The 27,886-nt window shown below is 48.1% G+C and overlaps 1 protein-coding gene across 2 annotated transcripts in view; it reads left to right on the top strand.

Annotated features, from left to right (window-relative positions):
- Nucleotides 1-27,298, top strand: part of MFHAS1 (multifunctional ROCO family signaling regulator 1) — a 67,207-nt gene extending 39,909 nt beyond the window's left edge. Inside the window, exons 2-4 of one of the 2 annotated variants that reach the window (XR_005067777.1) lie at nucleotides 13,517-13,643; nucleotides 19,671-19,781; nucleotides 24,600-27,298. Coding sequence is in view for 1 of the 2 variants with exons in the window: in XM_037055288.1 (XP_036911183.1) it covers nucleotides 13,517-13,643; nucleotides 24,600-24,633 (161 nt within the window). In the remaining variant the exon portion in view is untranslated. The remainder of the gene's footprint in view (nucleotides 1-13,516; nucleotides 13,644-19,670; nucleotides 19,782-24,599) is intronic. The other variant, XM_037055288.1, reaches the window with a different exon arrangement.
- Nucleotides 27,299-27,886: the final 588 nt, after the last annotated feature.

Raw genomic sequence — 27,886 nt, 5'->3', positions numbered from 1 at the left:
AGCCAGGATAAATTTTTTCGTAGATGATAGGGATCATTATGGTCCTTTTTCATTTTTCTGTTTGTTTTCTCGAAAGTGGTATTGTTCCCAGGCTAAATGGAGAGAAGATGGTGCCCTTTTGAGCTAATCTTGTGAGCTGGCCACTAGGTTACTTTTTGCTCCCAGACTGAAGGGACCAGTGTCCTTATGTCTTCTCACCCTCCGCCTTGTCTTCGCCCAAATGTTCGGTGGGATGGGGTTGGATGAACTACAACTCACGTCTCACTGCCAACCTTGCAATCGGCAGAGCGTGATTTCCTAAAGTGGGAAAGGAGGAGGAGGAGGAAGAAGCCACGCTGGTACGTCTCTAGCTGATTAGAGCTGGTGGGAGTATGTTCACCTGGACCTGCCCTGCTGTCTGTGTTTGGTCTGACGTGATGCCCTTCAGCGGTGGTCACTGGGACAGTTCCGTGTTGTTGCTCCTCCCTGGAGGTTTATAACCACCACTTTTCTGTACCTACTCTGACCTACTAATCCAATAGCTGTTAGCAGGTAGCACCGCCTACCAATTATTACTAGGTACTAGGTAGTATCTGGTATTGTTAATATTGCAACTTCCTACATGATTGAGTATAGCTTCAGCTTGAATTTCATCTAATAGAATATACATTTTTTCCTTTTATGAATATCACAGGCACAAATGAAATAATCATGTTTAAAAAGTATCTCAGCAAACAATATATGCTTCTGCGGCGGTTCTGCCTTTTGTGGGTTGACCTATGAGATTCCCAGGTTTGTAGCCTGCAACTCATTGGATATAGTAATGGCATTTGTCCTCCTTGAGGTCTGTCAGGCCTCTGGTTTGCTTGGGAAGGGTGCTCATGCCGCGACACCAGCTGATGTTTCTTAGTGATGGTTTAGGTTCTTGGTTAACTGTAGGGCTCTGTCTGGTGTGAGTTGAGACATAGTCGAGATACAATGGCCTACGGTGAAATGCACAATGGGAAGGTATACAATTTGGTAAGCTTAGACATCTGTATGTACCTGTAACACTCACCGCAATCAGGATAATGAACCATTCCATCTCCCTCAGCAGTTTCCCTTGCTCATGCCTGTTCTTTCCTCTCCCTTGTCCCTTTCTGTCTCCCACTCCTGCCCCAGGCAACCCCTGGTCTGCCTTCTGTCACTGCAGATTACCTTGCATTTTCTAGAGTTTCATATAATGGAGTTGTACCTATGGACTCTTTTTCAGTCTGGCTTTATTCACTCACATAGTGATCTTCAGATGCACTGTGATCCACCACCCATCCACAGCCCATCCTTTTGTTGCTGAGCAGTACCTCTCTGCACCCTGCACCACGATTTGTTACCAGCCCACCTCAATGGACATTCAAGTTGCTGTTCACTTTTGGCCACTTCGTATGAAGCTGCTGTGAACGTTCATGTGTAAGTCTTAGGATGTATTTATGTTTTCTTTTCTTTGGGGTAGATATCCAGGAGTAAAGAGCTGTGTCACACAGTGGGTGTTTACTTCAACTTTTGAAGAAGTGCCACCAGCAGTGTGAGAGTCCCAGTCCCTCCACACACTCTCTGACACTGGGTGCCGGCAGCCTCTTCTGGTTTCCTGTCCTCATAGGTGTGAGCGGTGTCTTGTGGCGGGTTTGCTTGTGCCTCCCGAATACTTAACGAAGTTGAGTATCTGTTCCTGTGCTTATGTGTCATTGGTGTCTTTTCTTGGGTGAAATATCTGTTCACACCTTTGCCTAGTTTTCTTTAGTGGGTTGTTTATTTTTTCTTTATTTTTAATTTTTTAGAGAGGGAGGGAAACATCAGTGTGTGGTTGCCTCTCACATACCCGCTACTGGACAACCTGGCCTGCAACCCAGGCATGTGTCCTGACTGGGAATCGAACCAGTCACCCTTTGGTTTACAGGCCAGTACTCAATCCACTGAGCCATACCAGCCAGGGTGATTTTTTTCTTTTTTTTAAATGTTTTTGTTATAGTTATTCTATTACAGTTGTAATAGAATTTTTTCCCCTTTCCCCTCCTCCCCCTTCCACCTCACCATAGCCCATCCCCACACCATTGTCCATGTCCATGGGTCATTCATACATGTTTTTCGACTGATCCCTTTCCCTTGTTACCACTGTTACCCCTCTAACCCCTCCCCCCTGGCAGCAGTCAGTGTATTCAATGTTTCAATGTCTTTGGTTCTATTTTGTTCATTAGTTTATTTTGTTCATTGGATTCCTCTTCTAAGTGAGGTCATATCACATTTGTTTTTCACCAACTGGCTTGTTTCACTTAGCACAGTAATTTCTAGTTCCATCCATGCTATAGCAAATGGTAGGAGTTCTTCCTTTCTTTCTGCTGCACAGTATTCCATTGTGTAAACATACCACAGTTTTTCCATCCACTCATCTACCGATGGGCACTTAGGTTGTTTTGACATGAAATAGTTGGTTCCATTATCCCCTGTCTATCTAGGGCCTGCTGTGTGCCAGGCTCTGCTCCGGATGCTTGGGATATGACAGTGAACAAGAGACACCCCTGCGCTTGTGGAGCTTACATTCTAGAAGAGATACACTGTCCACCAATGTACGTCCGGTGGATGGATGGCGTGTGCACTCGGGAGCTGGTCAAGGGTCATGTGCTGTGTGGGTTCGAGGGCAGAGGAGCAGGATGTGCTGAGGCGTTCGGGGTGCGTGTGGGCGAAGGGCGGAGGGAAGCCTGAGTCTGCGTTTGTTGTCCAAAGTTACTGGAAGGACGGAGCGGACATTTTCGGGTATGGGGGATCCTGGGAAAGGACTGGCTTTGGGGGACAGGGCCCGTGGACGGGAAGAGTTTGACTTGGACCAAACACATCCACATCCAGGTGGTGATGTTTAGGGGACGTGTTTGATCACAGTCTACTATTCAGGCCAGAGTTCGGGACTGGAGGTAAACTGAGGCCTTGGCGAGGCCCGTGGCCCCCTGAGGTGCTGCTGGTTTCACTGTGTGCTGAGCCGCCCCCAGAAGCGGCCCCTCTGGCACTGCTCCTGCCTCCAGCGGAGCGGGTCTTATTTGGCCACCACGTACTTGGTAACGGCTGTAATGCTGCTGTGACTGTGCCCTTCCTTCTCCTTCTCCGTCTGGGTGTAGGCTCCAGTCTGGAAGCCAGGCTGCACCGGCTTGCAGGTGGTGTGCAACGGACATACAAAGAACTCTTTCTTATGCTTAATGACAACCTTTCAGAGGCTGGAGAGGCTAAGGAGAACTCAGTTTTGATTGTTTGTGCAATTTACTGCTTTCCAGGTCATCGTAGATGCTTTTTGCTTGTTGAAAGTGGCCTCCAGTCCTTGCTGGACCTTCTGGGAATGAAGCTTGGGTGGGGGAGTTGATGAAGAAAACCTCCTGTTGGGAGAGGACCCAGCTGGACCACGTCTCCTGTGCTGCTGGGCTATGCGTGTGGGAGATATTATTCACGTGCAAAACGGGAAGCCGAACCATCTCGAGATTCCCACCAGTCTTAAGGCTCTGCTGTCCTGTCTGGATCTCACTTCTGTGGAGTTTCTCTCATCTGCCTGGCCTCTCTGATCTCCCCCTGCCCAGCCTGATATTTACCCCTCTTCCTCCTCCTTCCCTTCCTCAGAGAAAATGACTTCGCAGAAACTCTTGTCCTCTTCCCTGGTAGGAGACCAGAAGAAAATAAATGGTTCCTGATCATTTCTGAGGACTTCCAATGGCTCCCTGAGTATTTCAGAATCAGGCAGATTTTGATAAGGCCTCTCGGGCAGTGTTTCGAATTTCAGTTGAGGTCACAAAAGTTCCTCCCACTTTCAGTTGAAAAGAAAACTAATGTTGGAGGGAGACAGTTTTCGTCTGGATGCTTTTATGCCGTCTTCACGAACATCTCGGGGCCTGGAACCCCTTCCAGCAAGAAGTAGGTGACAGGCCATCCGAATAAAGAGTGGCCTTCGGGGAAGCACTTCGTTCCAGCCGCTGGGCTTTTCGTAATCCTGACGCGCATTTCGAGAAAGGGAAGGCCGGGCTGGGCCTGGGCTCTGATCTCCCTCCCACCCCCTCTCCCAAACACACTTTGATCTGTGAGGCATGTCTAATCCTTGGCCAAGTCTGCTGGAACTTTATCCAGAGCAGGAAAAAGGGAAATATTTTTCCTTTCTTGGGTGGATTTGTATTTATATAAACCCTTAGCAGTGAAAATGGAGCCAAGTGGCAGGCGCACGCATCTGAGGGGAGGCGAGGAGGAGCAAAGGAGGAGCAGGAAGAGGCAGGGCCGTCTGTCCCTCTGCCCCGAGTCGGCTTGGCCTGGGGTCAGATGGTGTCTGACCTTTCAGGGGTCAGCGGGGAGGGGGTGGTGTAGGACTCCTTGCATTTTCTGAAGGACATGTCTATATGCAGGACCATTACAGCATAGCCGAGGCCGAGCCAGCAGCCTGTCCGTTAACTCCTGGTCTTGCCTCCAGTGAGCTATGTGGACCGGCTGGCACAAAAGTAGGTTGACAGTTGTGAAACACAGAGTTCACTCTTGTGTCATCAATTATTGTATCGTTTTTCGTACGCACAACTGTCAGCCTACCTTCGCCCCACCCTGTATGTACGTGAATGATTCATTCACTTCATTCCTCTGTTGTCACTAAGAGGAGAGTGTTGTAGGAGGCCTTAGATGTTGTCTCCGACTCAGCCTCGGAAGCAAGTGTTCCCTTCCCACCACGTGACCCACTCTTGGTTTACTTGCATGAATTTGTCTGTACCTTCTAGGGCTAACCTTTCCCACCTCTCTTGGGCAGTGAGTTTTGAAAGTGTGCTTGCCATTCATACAAAAGCTTTCTTGTCATAAAACCACCTCATTTAAGCTTCAAGTGGTGCCTCCTGGTTTTACATTTCTAGGACACAGGGTGGTTCATTTTTAGGCCTTCTAGAAAAACCTCATACAGAATCTGAAGAGAGGATCTCTTGTGTGGGGATTATTGCGGTTTGTATATTATCTGGTCTAACGTGAAGCTGATGAAGATGCCGAGAACAGGAAGTAGGAAGAACTTTGATACCCCACAATCTTTTATTTTGCTATTATTCCCTTATTTAGAACGAATAGCAAAGCCATTCCTGGTAAGGCGCCTTAGCTTCCTGTGACTTCCCTGGAGTAATTTCGTCTACATACTAATAAATGCCACATGAGCCAGGTTCCCCTGCTGTCCCGCATGTTTGTTCTGGTCCCAGGGATACTCATTTGTCAGAGTGGAATTTTCCTGAAGTTTCTCTTCATCCCAGTGCTGTGATTTGGGGAAGGAAACTTCTGGGGGACTCAAAAGATACAGAGATCCGAGGCTTTTTCAGGAGGTGAAGAGGGTCTAGACAGAGCAGCTTGGGGGAGGCTTTGGTTCCACTGCAGGTGTTGGAATGGGGGGGGGCGTCGGAGAGGGAATTTCAAATAGCCCAGCCCGAGGTAGCAGTCAGAAAGAAAGTTGGACGTGTGCAATAAAAGCAAAAAGAGACATAGGAAAGCGGCCTGTCAGCTTCTCATAGGAAGGATGTGACTGAGCTCAGACGGATTTCTTTTCCTGGGTCTGACATTAGTTGGATGCTGTGGCCTGAGGTCACAACTCTTTGGACCCAGAAGGGACCTGAGTCGTTGTCGATCAGGGAGGGGCCCCATGGACCAAACGCCACCCTTCTTGGCTTAGCGTACCCGAGACATCTGGTCATCTCCTGTCCCTCAGACCAGCAACAAGGAAGCTATATGTAATGACAAACAGATGTTGCTATTAGGACCGTCATCTCTGTCTGGAACTGGGCTGAACAATGGAAAGTTCAGCTTCTTCACTGCAGATGTCGTAAGAGGAAAAATTTAAGCTGTCATTTGTGCCACCTGGGGCCTGCGTGTGGCTCCAGTTGCGTTATCCGTCGGGAGAGTCCGAGGACGTCACAGGTGGGGATCATCGTAAGTCATAGAAGTAGTCGAAGGTGTGATCTTCGTCTTTCCTTCTGCCTGTGACTGTCACCACTACGTTTTGGAGGATGTTGGGAAGAAGTTGAAGCGAAGTGTTCCAATTTAGTTTGTTTAGTGTAGTGGATGACCAGGCTGTGCCAACTCACAGAAGATAGATGCTGAGTTCTGCCCCTAGTTCAAGGACATCTTTAAGAACCCCATTGGCCTGCTTCTGTTTGGCTTATAGATTATCCTCTCTTCCTGATAAGACTTTACAAGTTGTCCCCAAAGATCAAGGCGCACAAGAGCATTTCTGAGTGTTTTTAAAAAAGATGTCCCAGCATTCAGAATCAAAACTGGACTTGAGAATTCTGCCAATGGCCGGACACTGGTAAATTGCCTAGAACTCACTGGATTTTGACCTTTTGAAGAACTGCAGGGCTGTGTGGTGAAACTGAAAATGCAATTCTAGAAGAGGCTCACGGTTTCTGATGGTGCACATTTTTGCAGCTGCCTTTGGAATTCATCCCATAGGATGTGGCTAGCGAAGAGGTCCTATCAGCTGGACTCATTTCCAAGAGGAACTAATTGAGCCAACAGCGAACTCTGCTCACAGAGAGCAGGCAGCATCCCTGAAGTTTGGGGGACCACTCCCTGAATCCCAGAACTCCCTAAGGGTGCATGTGGCTGAGTTCTGGATGACATCTATGAGCACGCCAGCTGACTTCTGGGTGGCCCAGCTGGAAGATTCCTGTTGGATCTGAGGGTACCCCACCCAGCTTTCCTGGAACTTTGTCGACCCCCAGAGGACAGGTCCCTGCTAGCTTTGGTCAGCTGACTGTGGGCTAGTCTGGCCTGGGGCAACTCAGCTGACCTCTCCGCCATCTAGGGGGCTGTGCCGTGCCCTGTCCAGCCAGGTCTGGGAAGGGCTGCCCCACATCCAAGGGTTTCTTCCTTAAATAGTCCCCCTCAGCCTTAGGGTGTTCTTTAGAGTGCTCTTGATAATAAATTCCTGTGAAAAAGTCTCTAATTGTTTATATGAGGCCTCATTCTGCCTTCTGTCTCATGGCAAGACCCTGACTGACCCATGCAGCCAATAGACCTCGTCAGGAGCGGAACTGAGGCCGACTGTGCCCAGAGTCCACGAGTCCTGCTGTTTCTCGAGGACCAGCAGGTGCATCCACTTGATTAGTGTGATTAAAGGGTTTCCGTTTGCTTTTACGTTTATGATAAAAACCTGTTTTAAGTAGCAAGTAGTCGTTATTTCACTGTCACTGTTTTTAAAAACGGAGTTGCCTACCGTGCAAATGGCTTTCTTCTCATAAAGCCCATCACAGAAAAGGATCGGGCCGTCCAGTTATCTTCTCAAAACCGCGGTCCAGTCATCGCCCACCAGGGTCCCTCGTCTCCTTTGTCCCCTGAGCCTCGTGATCTTTCACTCGCCCTTCCCTTCGCTCATTCACTCGCACCGCCATCTCCCTGCCCATTCATTTTGGTAGTTGAGACACGGAGCCTTGGTGGAAACCCCAAGGAGCAAGTCTGAGCTCACAGCACAAGTGACAAGCACAACATAATTCACCATGTCTCTAAGCGGAATCTCTGGTGTCAGTCTCCATCCACTTCCCACTCCTCACTGACACAGAGACCCTTTAGTTACACCTTCACCGCCCCCCACCCCCCGCTGAGGCTGCTTCCATCAAAGCCCCCAGTGACCTCCCAGCCCGGCTCCCTTTTCTGCCGTTAGTTTGCTTGTCTGCTCAGCAGAATTTGGTGCAGCCGATTACTTTTTTCTTCCTTTTGTGAAGCCACATTCTTCTTTTCCTTCTGCTCCGTAGCAGCTCCTGGCCAGTCTCCATCCCTCTTCCCAAGCTCTAAATTTTCAGCGCCCCCAGGGCTGTGTCTGAGGTTCCTTTCTCTTGTTTGTCTACTCACTTTTCTAGGCAATGCCATCTACTCTTATGCCTTTAAATATCACCTAACTGGCCGATCCCTCCCAAATCTCTGAAACCTCCAGCTTGAACCTTCTCCTGGGGAGTCGGAATAGCACACGTGATGACCCATTCCCACATCTGTCTAATAGTCAGTCTCCGTGTCTCCCACAAACCACCGTTTCTCTCAGTCTTGAGAACAGTGCCACCGTCTGCCCGTTTCTCAAACCGAAGCTGTGGAGTCATCCTTGACCTTCTCTGCCTCTGATCCCCCCCCCACACACACACACATCCAATTCATTGGCAAGTCCTGTCGACTGTCCACAAAACACACGGGTCCCTCCCTCTCCCTGGCTCCTCTCCGGATCGGGTCCCCACCCTCTCCTGCCTGCACTCCTGCGTGAGCCTCCTAACGGTGTCCCTGCCCTCAGCTTGCCTCTCTGCACCGCAGCCAGAGGTCTCCTTGCAACAGGTTTCATGTCATTACGTCATTCCTGCTTCCTTTGCTCGTCCGCTTAAGTGGGCCCAGTGGCATGTTTTTAGATGTTCGGTGTTTACTTCTCCTGTGTGTATACATACTTTCTGGACTTTATTTTGTCTGAAGACAAAGCATCCTTTTATCTTGACCCTGCTTTCCTGTTCTGTGTAAAGATGACCAAGGAGTTCTGCTGTGCTTCCTGTCTCAGAAAACCTGCTGGGCTTGCAAGGGGGGTACCTTCCTGCCCCTGGTCCATGGGACGTGGCCTGCGCCCCAAGGAGGCCTGAGACATGTGCTTTCGGCATCTCATCTGAGCCACATCCAGAGTCACACTCGTTAACAGACAGCACTGCACTTTGGGGCCAGAGGGGTGTGAGTTTTAGAATATTAGAGCTGAAAGAAGCCTTAAAACACCTAGATACCATACTACCTTATTTAATAGAACCTATATACCTGGTTTAATTTCAAGATTACTGTTGCTGTTTGGAGGGATGGTCATAACCTAGATCATTATTTTGGAATAGGAAGTGGGGGGTGCACTGGAAAGAAAGTTTTGGGGCTTTTAATATTGTGGTTTGGGTCATCGGTGTGAGAAATCTTAGTACTTTCACATGTACCTAATATTTGAGAGCTCTGATGATAAACAGAGAAAGTTGGGGCTTGTTTTACTTATCTTTGCTTTTTTTAAAAAATCATAGGAAAACTTGGCGTTCTTTCACAGGTTGGGGCCAGACAGTTTGATGAGTTTGCTGGCATTTTCATGCTGGAAATCTGGAGCAAGAGTAATTAAGAATAGTTTTCCATAAGTTTAACGGGCACAGGAAAGCATGTAGAGACCTAACACAGCTTCAGTTAATGCAGTGGTCTGCTTCCCGGGCCACATTCCCACATGGTCAGGAAGATGGATGGCGTCGTAGCTGTGCACGAACAGAAAATCTCCAGCATAGGGGGAAGTGCCAGCAGTTAAAACTAGCGCACTTCAGCCTTTCTTAATTATTCACTCAAACATACAAATGAACAGACAGTCTCAGGACCTCTTCATCTGGAATGACCCATTTCACTCGATATTTGTTTGTGCTGCTCTGTCAATTTATGTTTCTAATTGGAATGTACTTCCAAGTTTACATTTCCACATTGAAATGTCAGTCTTATAATTTTTAACGATGACGGAGAATTCCATCTGATTAATGTGTCATAGTTTAATCATTTCCCCATTGTTACATCTGGGAGGGTTACCAAGTTTTCACTGTTTTATAAACAGTGTTGCTCTGAGTTGTCATTGTATAATTATTGTCAGAAAGCCAGGCCTACTTACTTCTCGAAGCAAGTTCCTGAAAACGGAAATATACCAGGTCACATGGCTATTCCCTCTTTTCTCTCTCTCTCTCTTTTTCATAAATGTAACTTAGACATTTATCTTTTTTTATTTGCTAGTACTGATGCATGTAAATAGCTCTAATTATTTTTCTTGTGAAGTTTTAAAATTTCTGGTGAGGTGGTGTTTTGCACCTAATTTATGGCCCAATCCTTGTGTATTGCTTTGCCATTAAGAATCTGGGTGCTGATCACATATTCATGGGAATTCTTTATATATTTGGAACAGTAAGCTTTTATAAAATCTGATCACTGTAATAACAGTAAACAGAATTTACTAGATGCTGGATATAATGTTGAGATTGCCATGTGTTATCTAATGTGTCATCATGCTGTCCCAGCTACAGGACAGTGACTCCTCAGAGGATGAGAGTGGAGTCACATAGTCCTGGGTTCAGATTCTGCCACTGCCACACCCTCCTTGTGACCGTCACCAATGAATACGTGACCCCTCGGAACCTCACTTTTCTCCTGTTTATAATGAGGATGATAGTTACACCTGCTTCAGAGGGTTGTGATGAGGACTGAGATAATACACTTACAGTAAATGGTAAAAGCACATAATAAATGTTCAATAAGTATGAGCTGCTGTTGGGATTATTTTTTTTTTCTTCTGAGGTTAATTAGTGTTTTCAAGTTGGTCTGTATGACGTCACGGTCCTAGTGCAAAGCACACGTATTATTTTCCGTTCTGATCGGAATGTTACTGGGTCTTCTGAGTCAGTATTCCTCAGTCTTCAAGGTCTTTTCCAATCCTGCGAGTTAGTGCCAGCCTATCCTTCTCATCACCTCTCTAGCATCTCATACGAGGTTCTTGGGGGGGCACCCATGGTGCAGGACTGGTAGTCTTGTTTCCCCTTACCCGACTTTGCAGGGCGGAGGCCCTCCACTCCTGCCCTGGACTCCTGTATCCCTCATCTTCTGCGGCCCCTCACACATGGAGAGGGCTCCCTACGCAGATACTCAATGCGTAGCGGTACTGTAGTTTAAAATCAAATTTTTGTTAAAGAAATGTGAGATGACGAGCTTCTATTTTATTTTACCTGCTATGAGCCACGCTTTGTATTCGTGATAAGATAGGTTTTGTGTGGAGAGGAAAAAGCTGTTTCTGTCATTTTCTTAATTGAGCGGTTGGGCATATTTCTTAAATCCCCAAATTACTGTCACCATGCAATAGTTTTTTGGCGTGCACAGTTGTACCAGAGATTGTGAACTGTTCTGCTTAGTTTTCCGTAGTGTCAAGTGAATTTCTCACGTCGAACTTCTTGGTGTCTTCGACGAGTGTTCTCTGTCTCCGTGGCTGGCCACGCTCCAAGGTACAGGACCTGGACCAAGCCAGCTGCCTGGTGCTGCGTGATACCGGCTGGGGGCCTGGGCAGTGCAGGGAGGGACAGTAAGGCTGCTGGTGTAATAGAAATGAATAACGAGTGCTTAATAGTTCACCGTAACTTATTTTAAATTCTCTGGCATCTGGCTCTCCAGCACCTACAACACACCCAGCAAGGAAGCCTGCTGAGCCAGCTGGTGCCCGGGAAGGTGCTTGGGGTCAGGTTTGACATCTGCATTTGTACCCTGGGCACACAGGCTGCACGCAAAGTTCGGGAGAAACCAGAGAGGTCCGGCCAGGCTGTGTTCAGGCCTCGTGGGCACTCGTGGGCCAGAAAGTACAAATCGAAAATATCAGGGGAGGCATCAGGAGAGGGCAGTCCAGGACCAGGGCTGTTAAGAGGCCCGGGGCGTCCAGACCGCCTTCCTGTGGCAGGCCGAGCTCTGGGGTTCATGGCGGGTTGGCTGGCGTAAAGACGCACCGCTCTCTCTGCGCCTCGGAGCAAGTCTGTTTAACCCAGAGAGCTTCCGACTCGTAAAGTGCTGTTTGGACTGGATGACTTCCAAGTGCCAGTCCAACTCTAACATGCTGTTACTGTGGCTTCTTTTTTTTTTTCACTTAGATAACACTCACTGTTTACATTTTTAACTTGCATTTCTACATTTTGGGATCTTAACTGGGATTGGAGTATACGTCTGATATAGTTCAGATATCTGTGATATGTGCTAGTCGTGGTAAATTAAATTTTGCAGGAAGTTTTGGTGCTTTCAGTAGTTTGGTGGAGGAACTCAAATTACATCTGATACCTATTGTGCAAAGCCGTGTAAAAAATATTCAAGTTGGGAAATCAATGTTTTTCATAAAAGACATGTCAGTGCTGAGTTCGTTATTTAAAAACAGTGCTGTTAGATTGTTCTTCCAGGAAAGATGTGCTCTGATAGAAAGAAGCAGCAGCCCCCACTTCGGGGAGGAATTAGAGGGAGGTAGCGAAGGGTGAGGGCCCGTGAGATGGGTCCCCAAGGTCACACACCAGGTCTGCCACTTGCTGGCTCGTGGCGTGGGAAATGCCAGGTAGCCTGCCTGTGCCTGAGCTTCGTGTCTGTAAAATGGGGGTGAACCCCACAGGGACATTGTCAAGATGAAAAGAAGACCTGGCTGGTGTAGCTCAGTGGATTGAGCTCGGGCCTGCAAACCACACGATCGCGGTTCGATTCCCAGTCAGGGCACATGCCCGGGTTGCAGGCCAGTTCCCAGCAGGGGACGCATGAGAGGCAACCATACATTGATATTTCTCTCCCTCTCTCCTTCCCTTCCCTTCTAAAAACAAATAAATAAAATCTTTTTAAAAAAAGATGAAAAGAGATGTACAGCTCAAGCTCTTGGTTCAGGGCTGGCGTGAAAGAACGTCCATCAGTGTGCGTTCTGCTGACTGAAGGTGAGACGTTCAGAGACACGGGGTTTTGAGGCAGAGGATTTTTCTGTCACCACGTGTTGGCATGAACTTTGGGGCCCCCAGAATTTTTAATCAGTGGCACAAGTAATGGCTACCATGGAGTTGGCTTTGATTTCAGCGGCGCCTCTTTCCCGTAGGCATTGCATTTTGTGTCCTTGGTTTGCTTTATTCACTTCCCGTGCTTAAGAAGGCAGATGTAGGCAATAATGGGCACCGGCATCAGCCAGAAGCTACTGCACTCTGTCGGAGCGAGAGCACCATGCTGGCCGTGGCCACCAAGGAAGGGCCGCTGGGCAAGGGGATGGACATGAAAAAATGGGAGTCATCGCTGCTCCTAGGGATTTAATGATCTAGTTGGAGAGAAATTCTATCTGGGTCATGCAGGGTACACAGATTTCCTTGCAGCGCTGTGGTAGTTAACCCGTTATGCTAGTTAACTGTTTTTACTTGACCCCATGACAATGGGATCGGATTGTCTGGTCTTTTCAAATCCACACACAGACCTCCCCAGGAAGTCCTCTTGCTGCACTGAAGCTGGGTGTTGACCTGGGCAACACCTTAGTGGCTGCATCTCCAGGTCCTGCAGGCGTGTATCCCACCTGCCCAGTCCTCATCAGGAACACCTTCTTGGTAGCCTTGTTCCTCGGGACCCTGGGGACCCTGGGGACCCTGGGGACCCTGGGGACCCTGGCTCCGTTTGCCTGACATATAGATAAAGGTGTCTGGAGTCAGTCTGTGAAAAGCAAAGTGAGGAGAATATTGGCAGGTATTGTCTTTGTCCGGAACGGGGGCCTTCCCGCCATGACCCCCAGGATTCTCCCCATGGTGATGCCGAGGAGCATGTCCGCAGTGCACGTGGGAGCCGAGCCAAGGCTGCTCTTCCGGTTGCCCATTTGTTTCTGGGCCTGTCGTCTATGGACCCTGTGCTTCCTCACTACCTGCCCTCCCCTTGCTTCTTCCTTCAACCCCAGCTCTGTGTTTCTCTGTCATCTGGTCCCACTGTGAAGGCAAATCTCATTAATGCATTTTTCTCTCTCCTCCTGCAGGGGAGCTGCTGAGTCAGCCCAGACCGGAGGGAGTGGCAGAGATCATTTGCCCCAAGAACGGCAGTGAGCGAGTGAATGTTGCCTTGGTTTACCCACCTACACCGACTGTGATCAGCCCCTGTTCCAAGTGAGTTCCCACCGTGGTGGCCCCTCACTCCTGATGCTGCCTCAGTAGTTGTGATAACAAAAAGCCAAGTTACAGTATATCTCAGCAGACCTTGAAAAGCACCCCCACCCCCACCCGGGGTGAACCTAGTTATCTGGATGAAGTCACTGCCGTGGTTTGTGTAGCAAACAAGGAGCTTTTATTTTTTTTCTTATTTGTGATTTTTTAACTTTTGCTGAAAAAAAGCCAGAGCACTTTTAACAGCTTTATTGAGATATCATTTATATGCCATATATCATTTAGTATACTGGCAGATATACACAGCCAAAAAGAAGAACATTTTTTGGATAGATAGTCTTAATTTGGTCATTGCAGAAGTAAGCGGGCCCCCACTTCAAGGCACAGTGAGGGCCCAGTAAATAAAACAAGCTCACAGAAAATCTGTGGTGGATTATTTTTTCTCTGGGTCTTTGATTCTGTTTCGGTCCTTGATAATCAGAGGTCACACTATTTGCTCTCATCTTCCCCCAAATGACCAAGGATGTTCGTGTGTGAACAAACTTTGGGATACATTGTTAGCTTAGTATTATAGATAAAACTCTTCCTGGTTTTTCTTTTTATACTATTACGAACCAAAGTCAAACCACGCTTAAACTGAGATGAAATACCTTACCGCTAATCTTGAAAAGTCGCAGCCACAGGTCTGCTTGGAGCAAGCGGATCTCGCATCTGGGTGCTGTCTTTTCTCAGCCAAACATTCATGCAGGAAACTTGCGTTTGTCCTCCTACATAGAACATTTTTTTCACATATAAGTTTTTACAGGGAGGCTGGGAAGTTTGCGTTTGAGGATGCCGACCTGCCCCCTCATCGGGAGGGGCTTGCCCTCAGGCTGTGTTCCAGAGAGCTGTGCGATAGGATGGATCCAAGCCTCTCCTGTCCCCAAAGTGCCAGCTTCTTGGCCCTCCACCACCTCTCTGCAGAGTGGGGGTGGGGGGAGGCCTTCCTCAGCAACTGCCAGAGCAGGCTGCTGCCCCTTTTCTCCAAACTGGGTGACTCACTAGACAAAACACCCCTAATCTCTCTTTTCTGGGAAATATCACTGAACACCCAAAGGAAACTCTTATCTCACGCAATTATGTCCAGAATACTATTTTAGCTAATGCGAATGTAGATAGCAGAATTCTTCACTCAGATGACCCAAAGACACTGTCAAATGTTGAAGTGCTTCTTAAATATTAAGCAGGATTGCATAGTAACTTCATGTTAACCAGAAAACTCGCTGTCCTGAGTATATCAAGTGACAGAAATCACACAGTTCTTTGAATTGGTCTCTTTCTTCCAGATACCTCAGGGTGAAAACAGGGAGGCGTTACAGAAACAGCAGTGTGTGGCATGGAGAGAAACAGTTGTTCAATACACTTGGCATTTGGTGTAGACTTTCCTGAGCCAGGAGAGACATTACCCTGTTTTGCCATAGACATGTGGCATGTACTGGGCAGGGCAGAGTTAGAACTTACCATATCCACTTGCACAGAAGTCGCAGTGGCTTGGCCCTGGGCCACAGTGTTATCGGTGTGTCCCCATGGGCTCCCTGTTGTACTGCCACAGAAGGACACCTGCACCCTACGCCAGCCTGAAAACGTGCTGTCAGCCCCTCTCTCTCACACACCAGTTATTCTACCTAAATGAACAAGTCTTTAGAGTCCCGAGTAATCAGGGCCACCCGGCCTCAGACCTCTAGGTGCTGGAGGGAATGCCTTCAGGACTGAACTGCTTTCGACCTAGCTGTGTGAATGGTTTTATTTTGAAATGGATTTTTTAAAAAAATGTCATACAATGAATGGCAGGTTTGGGGTGTAGGTCTCAAATCTAAATGAAGGAAGCCCCAGGGGAGGCCTAACTTACAAGTAGAGGACAGTGTGTCGGAAGCAGGAGATTTAGGAGACTGATGAGCAAAGCTGTTCCAGGAGGTGGTCTTACCTCCACACGTCTGAGCCTGAGAGTTAGACTCGGGGGCCCAGCAGGCACGAGAGAGTGGGAGACTTGCGACTGCAGCCACATTAACTCGAGCAGGTCACTGTAGAGTGATCGTTGGCTAATGTCATCCCATAATGTGCAGGTGGGTGGCTCTAAGGGTGGGCTCCCTGGCCAGTGGGCCTTGTAGAGCTTCTCTGGTCCACAAGCCATTGGCAGCACCGATCCACATTGTTGGGATCAGCACAGCCCGTCCCACCTGCGGTTCACCTTGAGAGCTGAACCTGTAATTGTTGTTCGAATCAGGGAAGGACTGAGAGGGACAGGCCGGCTGTTTGTAATTATTATGCCAGGACAACAGGCATCAGCCAGGACTGTCCCAGGTGCATAGATTAGTCACCCTGCTCCCAGGTCATTGATCTAGGTCTTAGGGTGGTTTTTAAACAACATTCCGAGCTCTTCTTTGACCAGTTTTTCCCTCTCCCCCATAGGCCAAGTTAGAGGTTTGCCATTCAGGTGCCTGCCTTTGACCGTGAACATAGTAATGGTGCTGTTATTCGATTGGATGTTCCTTATGGACTCTAAGCGTCTCTATTGCTCATTTAAAAATGTTCTAGGTGTCTTATTCCCCAGTTAGGGGTGACAGAATAGAGAGTAAGTAGTGGCTTTTTAGAGAATGTGATTTACTCTCATAACTTGTCTCAGTGGTTGGTGGCTGAGGTCTGTATAGACATTCCTCTGGGGAGAAGTTACATGTCCCGAATGAAAGGAAATGCCTCCCCTCCCGCTCCTTATCCTCCAGGGAGAAACCTAGGTCCTGAGTGGCTTCTCATCCCCTTGGCTGACTACCAGGTAGAGCTGTAAGTGATCTCCAGACTTTGGCCATCCTGGGCTGACTCTCGAGGGTATTTGCACTGGAGATGAGACGAAAATTCATCTAGCAGCAGATTTGCTGGGTTGCTCTAAAAAAAGTTGACTTCTTTAAGGATATACACTCCAGTACTTTAAAAAAAAATCCTTACCTGAGGATATGTTTATTGATTTGAGGGGGGTGGGAAGAAAGAGAGAGAAGGAAGAAGAGAGAGGCATTGATTGGTTGCCTCCTGTACATGCTCTCCCACACTGGACTGGGATTGTACGCACCTGGACCAGGGCTCGAACCTGCAACCTTTTGGTCTATGGGATGATGCTCCAACCCAGTGAGCCACTCAGGCAGACCTTGATATGTTTTTAAAAGCTCTATTGAGGTATACACTGGCCCACTCGATGATTATTAATATATTTGCAGTTGTCAACACAATCTAATTTTAGAACATTTTCATTGCTCCAAAGAGAAACACCCCGTCATTTGTAGTCACTTGCTCCCTGCAGTGAAGGCACATTTTAAGTATCACTTTCAGGAATGGTTTTGCTGCTGTTGTGTTGGTATTAAAAAGGGTTGTGGTTTTAAAGAAATTCTTAGGAACACTGTTAATCCTGGCCCAGTTTAGTCTAATGGCAGTGAAGTGACCCGCACCCCCCACTGGCAGCCACCTCTTTGCTAGACAATAGAGGGGAATTAGAACTGCATGGAGGGAGAGCAATTTCAAACATGGGCTTTGTTTTTAGGGTAGTTTAGGTTCACAGCAAAATCGAGCAGAAGGTCCAGGGAGATCCCATCGACCCTTTGCTTCTACACATGCACAGCCTCCCCCACCATCAACACCCCCACCAGAGTGGGACATTTATCACAGCTGATGAACCTGTGCTGACACATCACCACCAGACTCCATGGTTCACATTACGTCCCCTCTTCATGGTGTCCATTCCGAGAAGTTGGACACCCATGTGATGACGTATGTCACGCACATTACAGTGTCGTCCACGAGATTTTCATTGCCCTAAAAGTCCTCTGTGCTCCTGTGTTTATTCCCCCTCCTTTAACCCCGAGCAGCCACTGAGTTTGTTGTTTTTTTCCTTCCGGCTTGATGAGGCAAATAATTGACAGGCAACATTGTAAGATATTTGAAGTGTACGCCACGGTGATTTAACACATGGGTACATTGTGAAAGGATTTCTACCAGCTGGCGAATGAACACGTCCATCCCCCACTGTGTTTGTCCTTCAGGACTCCTGAATGGCAGCCTCACCAGTCCCCAGCCTTTAAAGGGAGGGATGCTGGGCCTTGGACATTAAAAGTCGTAAGGGGCAAACCTACACTTTCAGTGGGAAAAGTGAGGAGAAAGGAGAAGGATGATTTTAAAGTTTTATTGAAAAATGTTTATGTGTGAATTCCTGTCTCCCTCCTGTAGCTCCGAAGGTGGAGCCACTTAAAATTCCAACCCAGAAGGTGCGAGCTTCGGTGAAGTGCAGCTTACACATCTCGTTTTTAGTGCCCTGTAGAATGTTTCTCTCTCTCATTTCCAGAGAGGTTTAGAACAAGCTAGTCTCCTACCAATTGAAGTGTATATTCTGAAAAACTGCTGGATACTAAGGTATCTGCTGAATGCAGAATGCAACCACTGAGTTTGTTGTTTTTTTTCTTCCAGCTTGATGAGGCAAATAATTGACAGGCAACATTGTAAGATATTTGAAGTGTACGCCACGGTGATTTAACACATGGGTACATTGTGAAAGGATTTCTACCAGCTGGCGAATGAACACGTCCATCCCCCACTGTGTTTGTCCTTCAGGACTCCTGAATGGCAGCCTCACCAGTCCCCAGCCTTTAAAGGGAGGGATGCTGGGCCTTGGACATTAAAAGTCGTAAGGGGCAAACCTACACTTTCAGTGGGAAAAGTGAGGAGAAAGGAGAAGGATGATTTTAAAGTTTTATTGAAAAATGTTTATGTGTGAATTCCTGTCTCCCTCCTGTAGCTCCGAAGGTGGAGCCACTTAAAATTCCAACCCAGAAGGTGCGAGCTTCGGTGAAGTGCAGCTTACACATCTCGTTTTTAGTGCCCTGTAGAATGTTTCTCTCTCTCATTTCCAGAGAGGTTTAGAACAAGCTAGTCTCCTACCAATTGAAGTGTATATTCTGAAAAACTGCTGGATACTAAGGTATCTGCTGAATGCAGAATGCAACCACTGAGTTTGTTGTTTTTTTTCTTCCGGCTTGATGAGGCAAATAATTGACAGGCAACGTTGTAAGATATTTGAAGTGTACGCCACGGTGATTTAACACATGGGTACATTGTGAAAGGATTTCTACCAGCTGGCGAATGAAGGCAGAATGCAACAGGTGAGCATGTGAAAATGCTTTACCTGGAGGCACACTGGAGTGTAGCCCACGTTCTTCCATGTGGCTTCTCGATGGCCTGATTGTCAAACGCTCAGGGAATGGGAATATGTCACTTTCGTTTCCTGACAGTTGCCATTTCTCTTGTGCGGTTGGTACACGTCTGTCTGGGCTCCATCTTACGTGGATAAGTGGGGCTGAAAGAGGAACTTAGTTCTGATTTTGGCAGGTCATGTGTTACAGAATTAGGAAAAAATGGGGGGCTGGGTTGAACATCGTCGGTCTGTGTCAAAGCTGTGACCCCGCCTTTCAAAACTGCCCTTTCACCTGGGGTTCTTGTGTGTATGCTGTGGTGTTCCCCCTCAGGCCCAGTCCCCCAGAGTACCAGTTCTGCCTGCTCTCCGTATTCTCAGATATGTGGCGGTCACTTTGCATAGGAATGTTGGCAGTTATATTGTTGTGACATACGGATACTATTGAAATAGCCTTTTATAAAAAGTGGAATGACGGCTTGGTTGCCTTTATCTCCCCAAATAAACAGGCAAAGTATGTTTAACCACACTCAGATTAACATGAACTTGATAAAAGAAAATTTTAGAACAACGGAGTGAGGGAACTGTGGCTTTAGCACAGCAGAGGCTTTTACGCGGACCACAGAATGCTGGAAACGTGGAGGGCGGGGAAGGCTGCCCCCTGTGGGTGTGCGGCATGTCGACTTGCATTGATTGGCTCGTCCTTTGCAGAAAGCGAGGCAGCTCGTGGCCTTGCAGCTTTCACAGGCGAGGAGGAGGGTTTCTTTGACCGTTCAGTCCCCCATCAGCCACACTGATGCTGGACTTTGTTCCTCTCTGCTTAGGTATCTCCATCCTTTCTTGGAAAATTAAGTGGAAAAGATAGTGCTACTTTCCCTTATGCCGTCATTTTTACTGTGCCCGATCTGTGACTTTAGGAGCACCAGTTTTTAAGGGTAAGTCTCTGGGAAGCAGAGAGGGCTTCTTAAACAGAGAAGGGCTCCCTACGGACTGGGAGAGTTTAGGAAAAGGGGGCGGGGTAGGGCTTGGGGTGAAAAGATCCTATAGAGCAGGACAGATGACAAATCTTTTACTTACCCAGAATCAAGATGCACTTGGGAATTAAGGGTAAGGGACCTGCTTGATTCTTTTGCCCAAGTTACTATGATTGCATGTATCAGGAATCAGCTCTCTGTGGGAAAAAAGAAGTCATCTAAAAAATTACTCAGATATTATGCAAGAGTATGGTAACAGCAGGAAAGGCTCAAGTTGACCATCACAGCAAATAGCAGTGTTTGTGTTTATTTTCTCCAGGCAGTTTGATGGGTTCTGGAGTTAACTTCCCGAGCTGGGGTCTCCCGACTTGTTACGCTGAGGGGGAGACACCTGCCATGTGCAGGTCTCGTGGGGTCACTGTTGGCCATCAGAGAGACTCTTGCAGGGAGAGCACGTAGCGTGATTCCTTACGCTGAGTAAACAGCGCTCAGTAAATTCAGGCGCTTTCATTTCTACTCAGAATTATTAGTGGTGTCCACTGCGGACGACATACAAAGGTCATCACAACGAACAAAATTTCAAAATGCAAGTAGAGACACTTGCGTAAAAGCCATCCTCTGACCACTAGCAGTGGTTAGCGTATTAATGAGGTGCCAGCCCAAGGGAGGCGCACGTGAGTGATTGATGGGAAGGGGAAGGTGTTGGGGAACGTGCCCCTCCACGACCATGCAGGGGTCCAGGTAGAGCCCGTGCAGGGCTGTGGGTAAGGCCACCTGCTGTCACTCGGAGAACACCAGCTCCCAGCTCAGCCTTCACGAGCTAAGAGGAGATGAGTGGTAGCATTTCTGTCTGTTATAGTCACACATGGCTACTGCGTGCCTGGATACACTCAGGCAGGGCCCCCGACTCATTTGTTCCTCCCAGCAACCCCACATGTTCCAAGGGCAGGGAGCACTGAGTCCCAGACCGAGCCATGTGCCTGCAGCCCCAGCTCCTGAGCGCACAGCTGTGCCTGAGGTCCACACCGTGGCTCCCGGGTCGGTGCTGTCTGCCCAGCAGGTTCTTCCTTTCACCTTTGCTTCTCCACACAGTGCATTCCTAGAACGCTGGAGGTACAGTAAGGCCGACAGATCGGGAAGTGGCTGCTGTTGAAAGCTAGTTTATTACTCACGTGTCCTTAGAGGCCAATGTGCCATGTTTGGGGGGGGGTGGCTAATGGGTAACACTGGGCCCATCATGAGGCAGAGAGAGAAGGAGGAACTGTGGCCAAGAGCTTGCATTGTGGTTTCTGTGGGAAGGCAGGGACAAGGCAGGGGGAGCAGGCTTAGGACCAGCCAGTCTGGATAGTTTCAGTGGACTCTGGGGCATAGGGACTGTCCCTGGCTGCTGGTACCAGGTGCTTGGGGTGATTAGAGCAGGTGTTTGAGAGCTGATAAAGAAGGTGGCTGGCGTGTGGGCTNCCCCAGACCGAGCCATGTGCCCGCAGCCCCAGCTCCTGAGCGCACAGCTGGGCCTGAGGTCCACGCCGTGGCTCCCGGGTCGGTGCTGTCTGCCCAGCAGGTTCTTCCTTTCACCTTTGCTTCTCCACACAGCGCATTCCTAGAACGCTGGAGGTATAGTAAGGCCGACAGATCGGGAAGTGGCTGCTGTTGAAAGCTAGTTTATTACTCACGTGTCCTTAGAGGCCAATGTGCCATGTTTGGGGTGGGGGTGGCTAATGAGTAACACTGGGCCCATCATGAGGCAGAGAGAGAAGGAGGAACTGTGGCCAAGAGCTTGCATTGTGGTTTCTGTGGGAAGGCAGGGACAAGGCAGGGGGAGCAGGCTTAGGACCAGCCAGTCTGGATAGTTTCAGTGGACTCTGGGGCATAGGGACTGTCCCTGGCTGCTGGTACCAGGTGCTTGGGGTGATTAGAGCAGGTGTTTGAGAGCTGATAAAGAAGGTGGCTGGCGTGTGGGCTCCGGACCGGTTGGCTTGTACAATATTTTGAGAGGCGTGATCATGCTGGAAGTGTTGACTGTCTCTGGGAACCGGCCAACACTGGTAGGGCAGACCTTCCAGGGGCAGGAGGGCCAGGAATTAAAAGAACTGGTCAGTACATCAAGGTATGGCTTCAGTGTTAGCCTAAGCTTCGGAATATGTTGGATAATTCCTCTGCATCCCAGAAACACATGCTCAGTAGTAGCCTGAGAGGATCTGGGTCTGGGACCCCCACGCTGACCTCTGCCTTCGTCTCCAGGCCAGTCTTTCCAGCTTCCTACCTGACAGCCCCCTTGGATGCCGCGTAGGCTTCACAGGTGTGGACTGTTGTCTTCCTCCCCCCGAGCTCTTCCTCAGCCTGTGCTTTGCCCCCACCTTGGAAGCTAGGAACCTGTTTCCATACTTTCCCTCTTCCCACCTGTCTGCCAAGATTCCTGTGGTTGAGTCTCAACTGGCCTTCTGTTCTCTACTCTTTTTGTCCTTCAAACCCATATTATCTTTCAACTCAGACTCTATCCCTTTTCTCCCTATTTAAAAGCCTTGAATGGTGTCCTAGTGAGTATAGTTTGAGGTTTAGAATCATGGGCATGACTCATAATCAGACCCCGGCCACCTCGCTGGTGTGTGTAATACTCACTTACTGTGGGCAGGGTCAGCCACACTGCACCCCTGGCTGGGTCTCAGTCCCCAGCTGGCTGCCACCATTCTTGCCTACCCAGTGAAGGCCCATATTTCTAAGGCCAAGGTTGTGTGCTACCTTCTGAAAAGCCATCCCTGGCCCTTCTAACTGTAATTGGCCACTCTTCACATCTCTTCAATACTTCTTAGATATACGTTTCCATTATAGTAATGAGCTCATAGTAACTTGTCTTTTTTTTTACCTATGACTCTTCATGACATCTTATTAATCATTCATTCAGCAGATCGTTGCTGAGTGTTTGCCCTCTACTGGGAATCATGCCAGGTGTTGAGGATGCGGAAATAACTTGAGTAGACCCTGCCCTCAGGAATCAGATAACCTCCTTGGGGAGAATGAGAACAGAAGATGGAGCCAGACAACCCTGTGAGTGATTACAACGAAAACACGATACCTGCTCTGATAGGGGCATCACCAAACTCTTGTAGGCACAGGGAAGAGAGATCAAGAATGCTACCGGCCAGAACCGGGAAAAGGTCGAGGAACTTGAGTGAATCTTGACTGATGGACGAGGACAAGTGTGGACATGGGGACATGGCGGGGGGGCGATTTGATGGATCTTTCTTCTCTAAGAGCCCAAACGTGAAAAGTGGTGTCAATGTGGAAGAATGTTCACAACGATTTTCCTCTTACGCCCTTCAACACTGGAATATTCCCTGTACGTGCCCTCGATCGGGGTGTCCTGTGTTTCTCAGCCTTGCGTGCGGCTCGGGGGAGCGGCAGCCAGACAAGCTGTCTGCATTTCGGAAGGTTCCTAGAGTCAGTGAGAAAAGCATTGACACAGCGTGTCCCTCACACGAGCCCACATCTCCGTCCACCAGAGGTACCTGGTTGGCTGTACCGTGTGTTTTCACGCTGCCGTCCTCTTTACAGTGACTTGGATTGTGTTACTACCTGAATTTGAGGCAGTCTTCAAACCTTTCTCCACTGTGAAGTTACTGTATTAACAGGTCTTCAAAGAGCCCTCCTAGCTGAGTGCCATAGAAATGGGGCGCTGTCCTTGGGGCCCAGAATATTCCCACCTGTCGACAGGCTTTGGAGTCAGATCACCCCCCCTTGCAGGCCTGGCTCTGCCGCTTTCTGGTGTGCACCCTCTGGGGTTTGCACACTTCACATCTTGGAACCTTGGTTTGCTTCTTGGTAAAATGCAGAGGAAGGTGGTGCTTGTCTGGTGGGACTGAGGAGCTGATGACTCGGGAAATAATGCAGGACAGTGAAGGGCGCTATCCCCAGCAGGTAGTAAGTCAGTGGTAAGTGGGAGGTGCGTGTATTCAGTGCTATTGTTATTAATGTTATGTTCGGCAGATTCTTCTACTGGCTGGAGAGATGTCTTAGGTCCATACTAAATTATCAGTTCCCCCCTAAATCAAGGAGCCTTGAGAGATGGAGGGCAGAGAGTGAGGCAAGCAGATCATAACCCCTTTGTGTCTTGGTATGTTTTATTCAACGTTGCTAAAACAGTCATTACAGTGTCACTTTGCTTCTCATTATAGGAAAGCTGAAATAAGGGATGGGGACACTTGCCATTTGTTCCTGGAATCATTTTATCTGAATTGAATGTCACTTCATTTAATTAGCTGAAGACACAGCAGGCTCTTCATTTCTATTCGTTCAACTCCAGGGTTGAGTTTGACAGCCTTGCTCATAACGCTGGGAGCGAGATCATGCCGTTTGGTCCAGAGTGACACCCAGCCATTCTTTTCAGCGTCTGTACCCACCCCTGGAGGCTGATCTAGGGCATGTCCCTGGGTGTCGGCCTGCATCTCTGGAGGGGGCGCAGCTCTGTGTTTGACCTTGGGGGTCTCAATGAAAAATCTAGTTACGCTGTAAGATCACAGTGGAATGAGTGCTTATGTCTAGGTGGTGTCATCCGTATGTCCGAACCTCATGTCACAAACAGAAATGCTTGACAGGTCCCAGTGGAAGGACTCTTTCCTTTATAGGAACGTTAGTTGTCTAACATTTTCATCTTTAGAAGGAGTTCTAGAAATAGAAATGAAAAATATGTGCAAAAATAGGTGCAGCCCATCTCCCTGTTCTTGTAAGCGAGAGTCATTACCTGTGGTCACTCCTGGGCTTTCCTCTCCTCTGCCCACACAGGAAGAACGTTGGTGAGAAGCACAGACACCAGTGACCTTTCTGGCTGTGGAATTTCCGTGGAGAAAAGAGAGCACCAGAACTCACCTGGACCATCTTTCCTTCCTGGTACACCTGCCACGCTTCCGAGTGTGTTCCATGAACTCGAAAACACACAGTGTCCAGGTGCTCTCAGAGGAAGGAGCGCACCTGGTCTGCAAATGAGGTCACGAGGGGTGGGGGGAGGAAGGGAGAGAACATGGAGCAAATGTTTTACAACCCGAACCTCAGAACTGTGATCCTCCAAGGAGAGCGCTACTTGAAGAAAAGGAAAAAAAAAAAGTCAATGGCTTCTCAGGGATTTTGTTTTCTGTGCACATATAAGCCATAGTTCCAGTATAGGGGGCAGTGTCCAGAGCACGCAGATTTCAGTTCTGTTAAATGTGAAAGAGAGATCGACTGACCATTCATTGCTGTTCCATAATGAGTGTAAAATATGTATATGTTTATCTTTATTTTTATAATATGCAAATACATTTAAATTTATACAGTTTGAAGCTTCTAGCATTAGTTAACACTGGGTGCAATATTCCGCATGAGGACTGTGCCAAGATGGGGCTGATTTCTTATTTTAGTGTAAGACCTATTTGTTCACTCTTTATTTTTCAATCCTTTTCAGGTTAAACAAAAGATTTCTCTCTGCCCATGGATTGAGTGTTGGTTCCTAGAGGTTGCCAATAACATGCAAGAATCTTCAAGGTGCACCTCAGGCAATGCCTCCTCTCCTTTGAATGAAAGGACCCTGCCTGTAAACCGTTGGGCAGGTTGGGCAAGGTTGGGGGGTTATTCCTTTTCTCTTCCCGTCTCCGAGCAGAGTGTCCCTTGCTCCAGACTTCCCTGCTGCCTGTGCCTTGTCCCTGGGTGATTCTCAGATCGCGGGCTGGCGTTAGGATTCTTCAGCAGAGGAAGCCTAAGGGAGTCGCCAAGCCCATGGAAAACCTGAGTCTTTCAATAGCTTCAAATAATCAGGAGTCAGTTTTGAAACATGCAAAGAAAAGAACTCTGATAATGAGTACTTTTTTCTCCCCCCAAGAACAGAGTCTGTGAGATTTAGCCCAGCACTTGGAAAGCCCTCACATTGGGCTGTCAGACCTTAAAATGGTAAATGGCGTAATTGGAGAGCATAGTCCCCCACTGGTTATTTATACACACAGGACCTCTGATTGGTCAGTCTACTGCCAAGAACTGGTAAAAGTCTTGTTTTAAATTCTCCATGAAGCAAAACTCAAAAAGCAAACCAAACGTGCTGCTTTCTCTTGGAACCCTAAGGGGGCCACATGGCGTGCACTGCAGGAGTAACACACCTTGTGTCCGAGGAACGTGAAGGACTGTCTCCCCCGCCTCCTGTGCATGTCGGCCGAAAATGCGTGAGGCCGTTTCTCACCAGAGTAAGACAGGAGGAGTGAGTCAGCTGGCAGTGGAGTACCATGGCATACGAAGCCTCAAAAGATTTTTACAAGGAATAACAAACACGTGAGCGGCTGCACCGCACAACATCACAAAGCGATTTTTGTAGAATATTTTGTGCCATGGGAGGTAACTTTCCTGACTCCAGAATCTCCAGTTGGACAAGTACAAGGTCTTAGGATCAGAAAATCGAGGGGAATCAGATTATTTCTCCATCTTTAAATACTTGAAGGCAACACCTCCGATTTGCGATTTCATTGTCTTAGGAGCCACGGTCCCAGAATTAATCAGGCTAGGTCTTTTGTCGCAGTTCTCGTGTGCGCGTGTGAGTGCAGGTGTGTAAGTGTGAACCGAATGCTAGCATTTCATCACTTTACAGACCATTGGATCGTTGGGCATGGAATTTTTTCATCGACAGAGATAGGTCCTAAACTGTCAAATGAACTGATTTTGACCTGTCTTTGGAAAAGACGCTTACGTGTGTGACTCTGAGCTAGCTCTCCAAGAGACCCTATTAAATGAAAAGACGAGTGTCCTGTGGGTCACGTGCCCTGCGCAGCGTGTGCTGGCGTCATGATCTTAAGTGCCCACGCTCTTAGTGTCTGCCATTTTTTGACAAGTGATGTGCTGTCGTCGGAATCCTAGACAAGCAGAGTGAGGAGGAATCTCTGTGTCCCGTGTGGTTAAGTCATCGCGATAGAGGGTCATGTGACCGAAAGCAGCTCTGGAAAAGCTTGAGACCTTGGTTTAGGTTGAGGGGAGGGTTGAAGATAAGAAAACACTCTGCTCCACAAGGATTTTCACGTCTGGGCAGGAAAGTCCGCCCTCTTTCAGGCCCCGGGAAGACCCAGGCAGCGAGGCGGACAGGCGGTTCACTAAGCACAAGGGGGAATCCTCCAGGGAGTAGTCCCTGGCCTGCAGGAAAAAAAAAAGCCCTCCTAGTTTGTTATGGTTTCTATTCCTGCAACCTGTGGTATCAAAACCACTTTCTGGGATTATGAGAGGGCTGCCAGAAAAAATGTTTTTCCCCTTCCGTGAAAGGAGGACAGTGCTCACATTTGGCACTTGTGCGGTGGACTCTTTTGAATGAATAAAGTGAAAAGGGTTTGGTGTCATTCCCGATGGGACGGGGTGTGTGTTCTTTTTCATGCCACAGTTTGTGAATTGTAATCGCAGCTTCCTATTTAATTGTTATAACTGGGCAGAAATTTTAAAAAAATATCAAAACTTCAATAAAAACATAAATGTTTAAGTGATTACAGTTCCAGAATTTAGTTATTTCTGCTTTTTTTTCTTTCTTTTTTTTTTTAGTTTTAGTTTTATCAGTTAAAGAATAACCCTTTTATGTGTTTAGCCAAGGCACTTGTGAGCCATGGGAGGTGGATGGTAGCTGCTGCTAGGGGTTTGAGTCAGAAAGAGGAAAACTGTTTAAGACTCTGCCCTCTCTTTCCAGGCTGGAGATTCAACTCTTGAATATCAGCTCTGATCTCTTAAATGGGTCCTTTTTCAGTGATCTGCATGACTCCTAAATCAAACTTATGAATGTGTGATAAGCTTGCAAGTTCCATTTCCCTGGGCTCTTAGCAGAAATCCTCGCCACCTCCTTGAAACGACTGGGGAGGCTGAGAGAACTGACCTGCCTGTACCAGGTCAGAGGTCTATTCCTGTGTGTTTTATGAACTGTTGAGAAGATAAGGAAAGGAATGTGGCTGCTTCCTGCTGAAGCCACACCTTTAGGGAGGGACAAAGCAGAAAAGTCTCACCCTGGGGCACTGGGGCATGGGGGTGCACAGGGAAGAAGGGGCCCCCTTGGCCAGGAGGCTTCACCATGAGACCCCTAAGAA

This window comes from Sturnira hondurensis, unplaced genomic scaffold (genome assembly GCF_014824575.4).
Source record: "Sturnira hondurensis isolate 20B ecotype Veracruz unplaced genomic scaffold, ASM1482457v3 Scaffold0008640, whole genome shotgun sequence".
Classification (NCBI taxonomy): domain Eukaryota; kingdom Metazoa; phylum Chordata; class Mammalia; order Chiroptera; family Phyllostomidae; genus Sturnira; species Sturnira hondurensis.
This window is presented reverse-complemented; position numbering and strand designations above follow the sequence as displayed.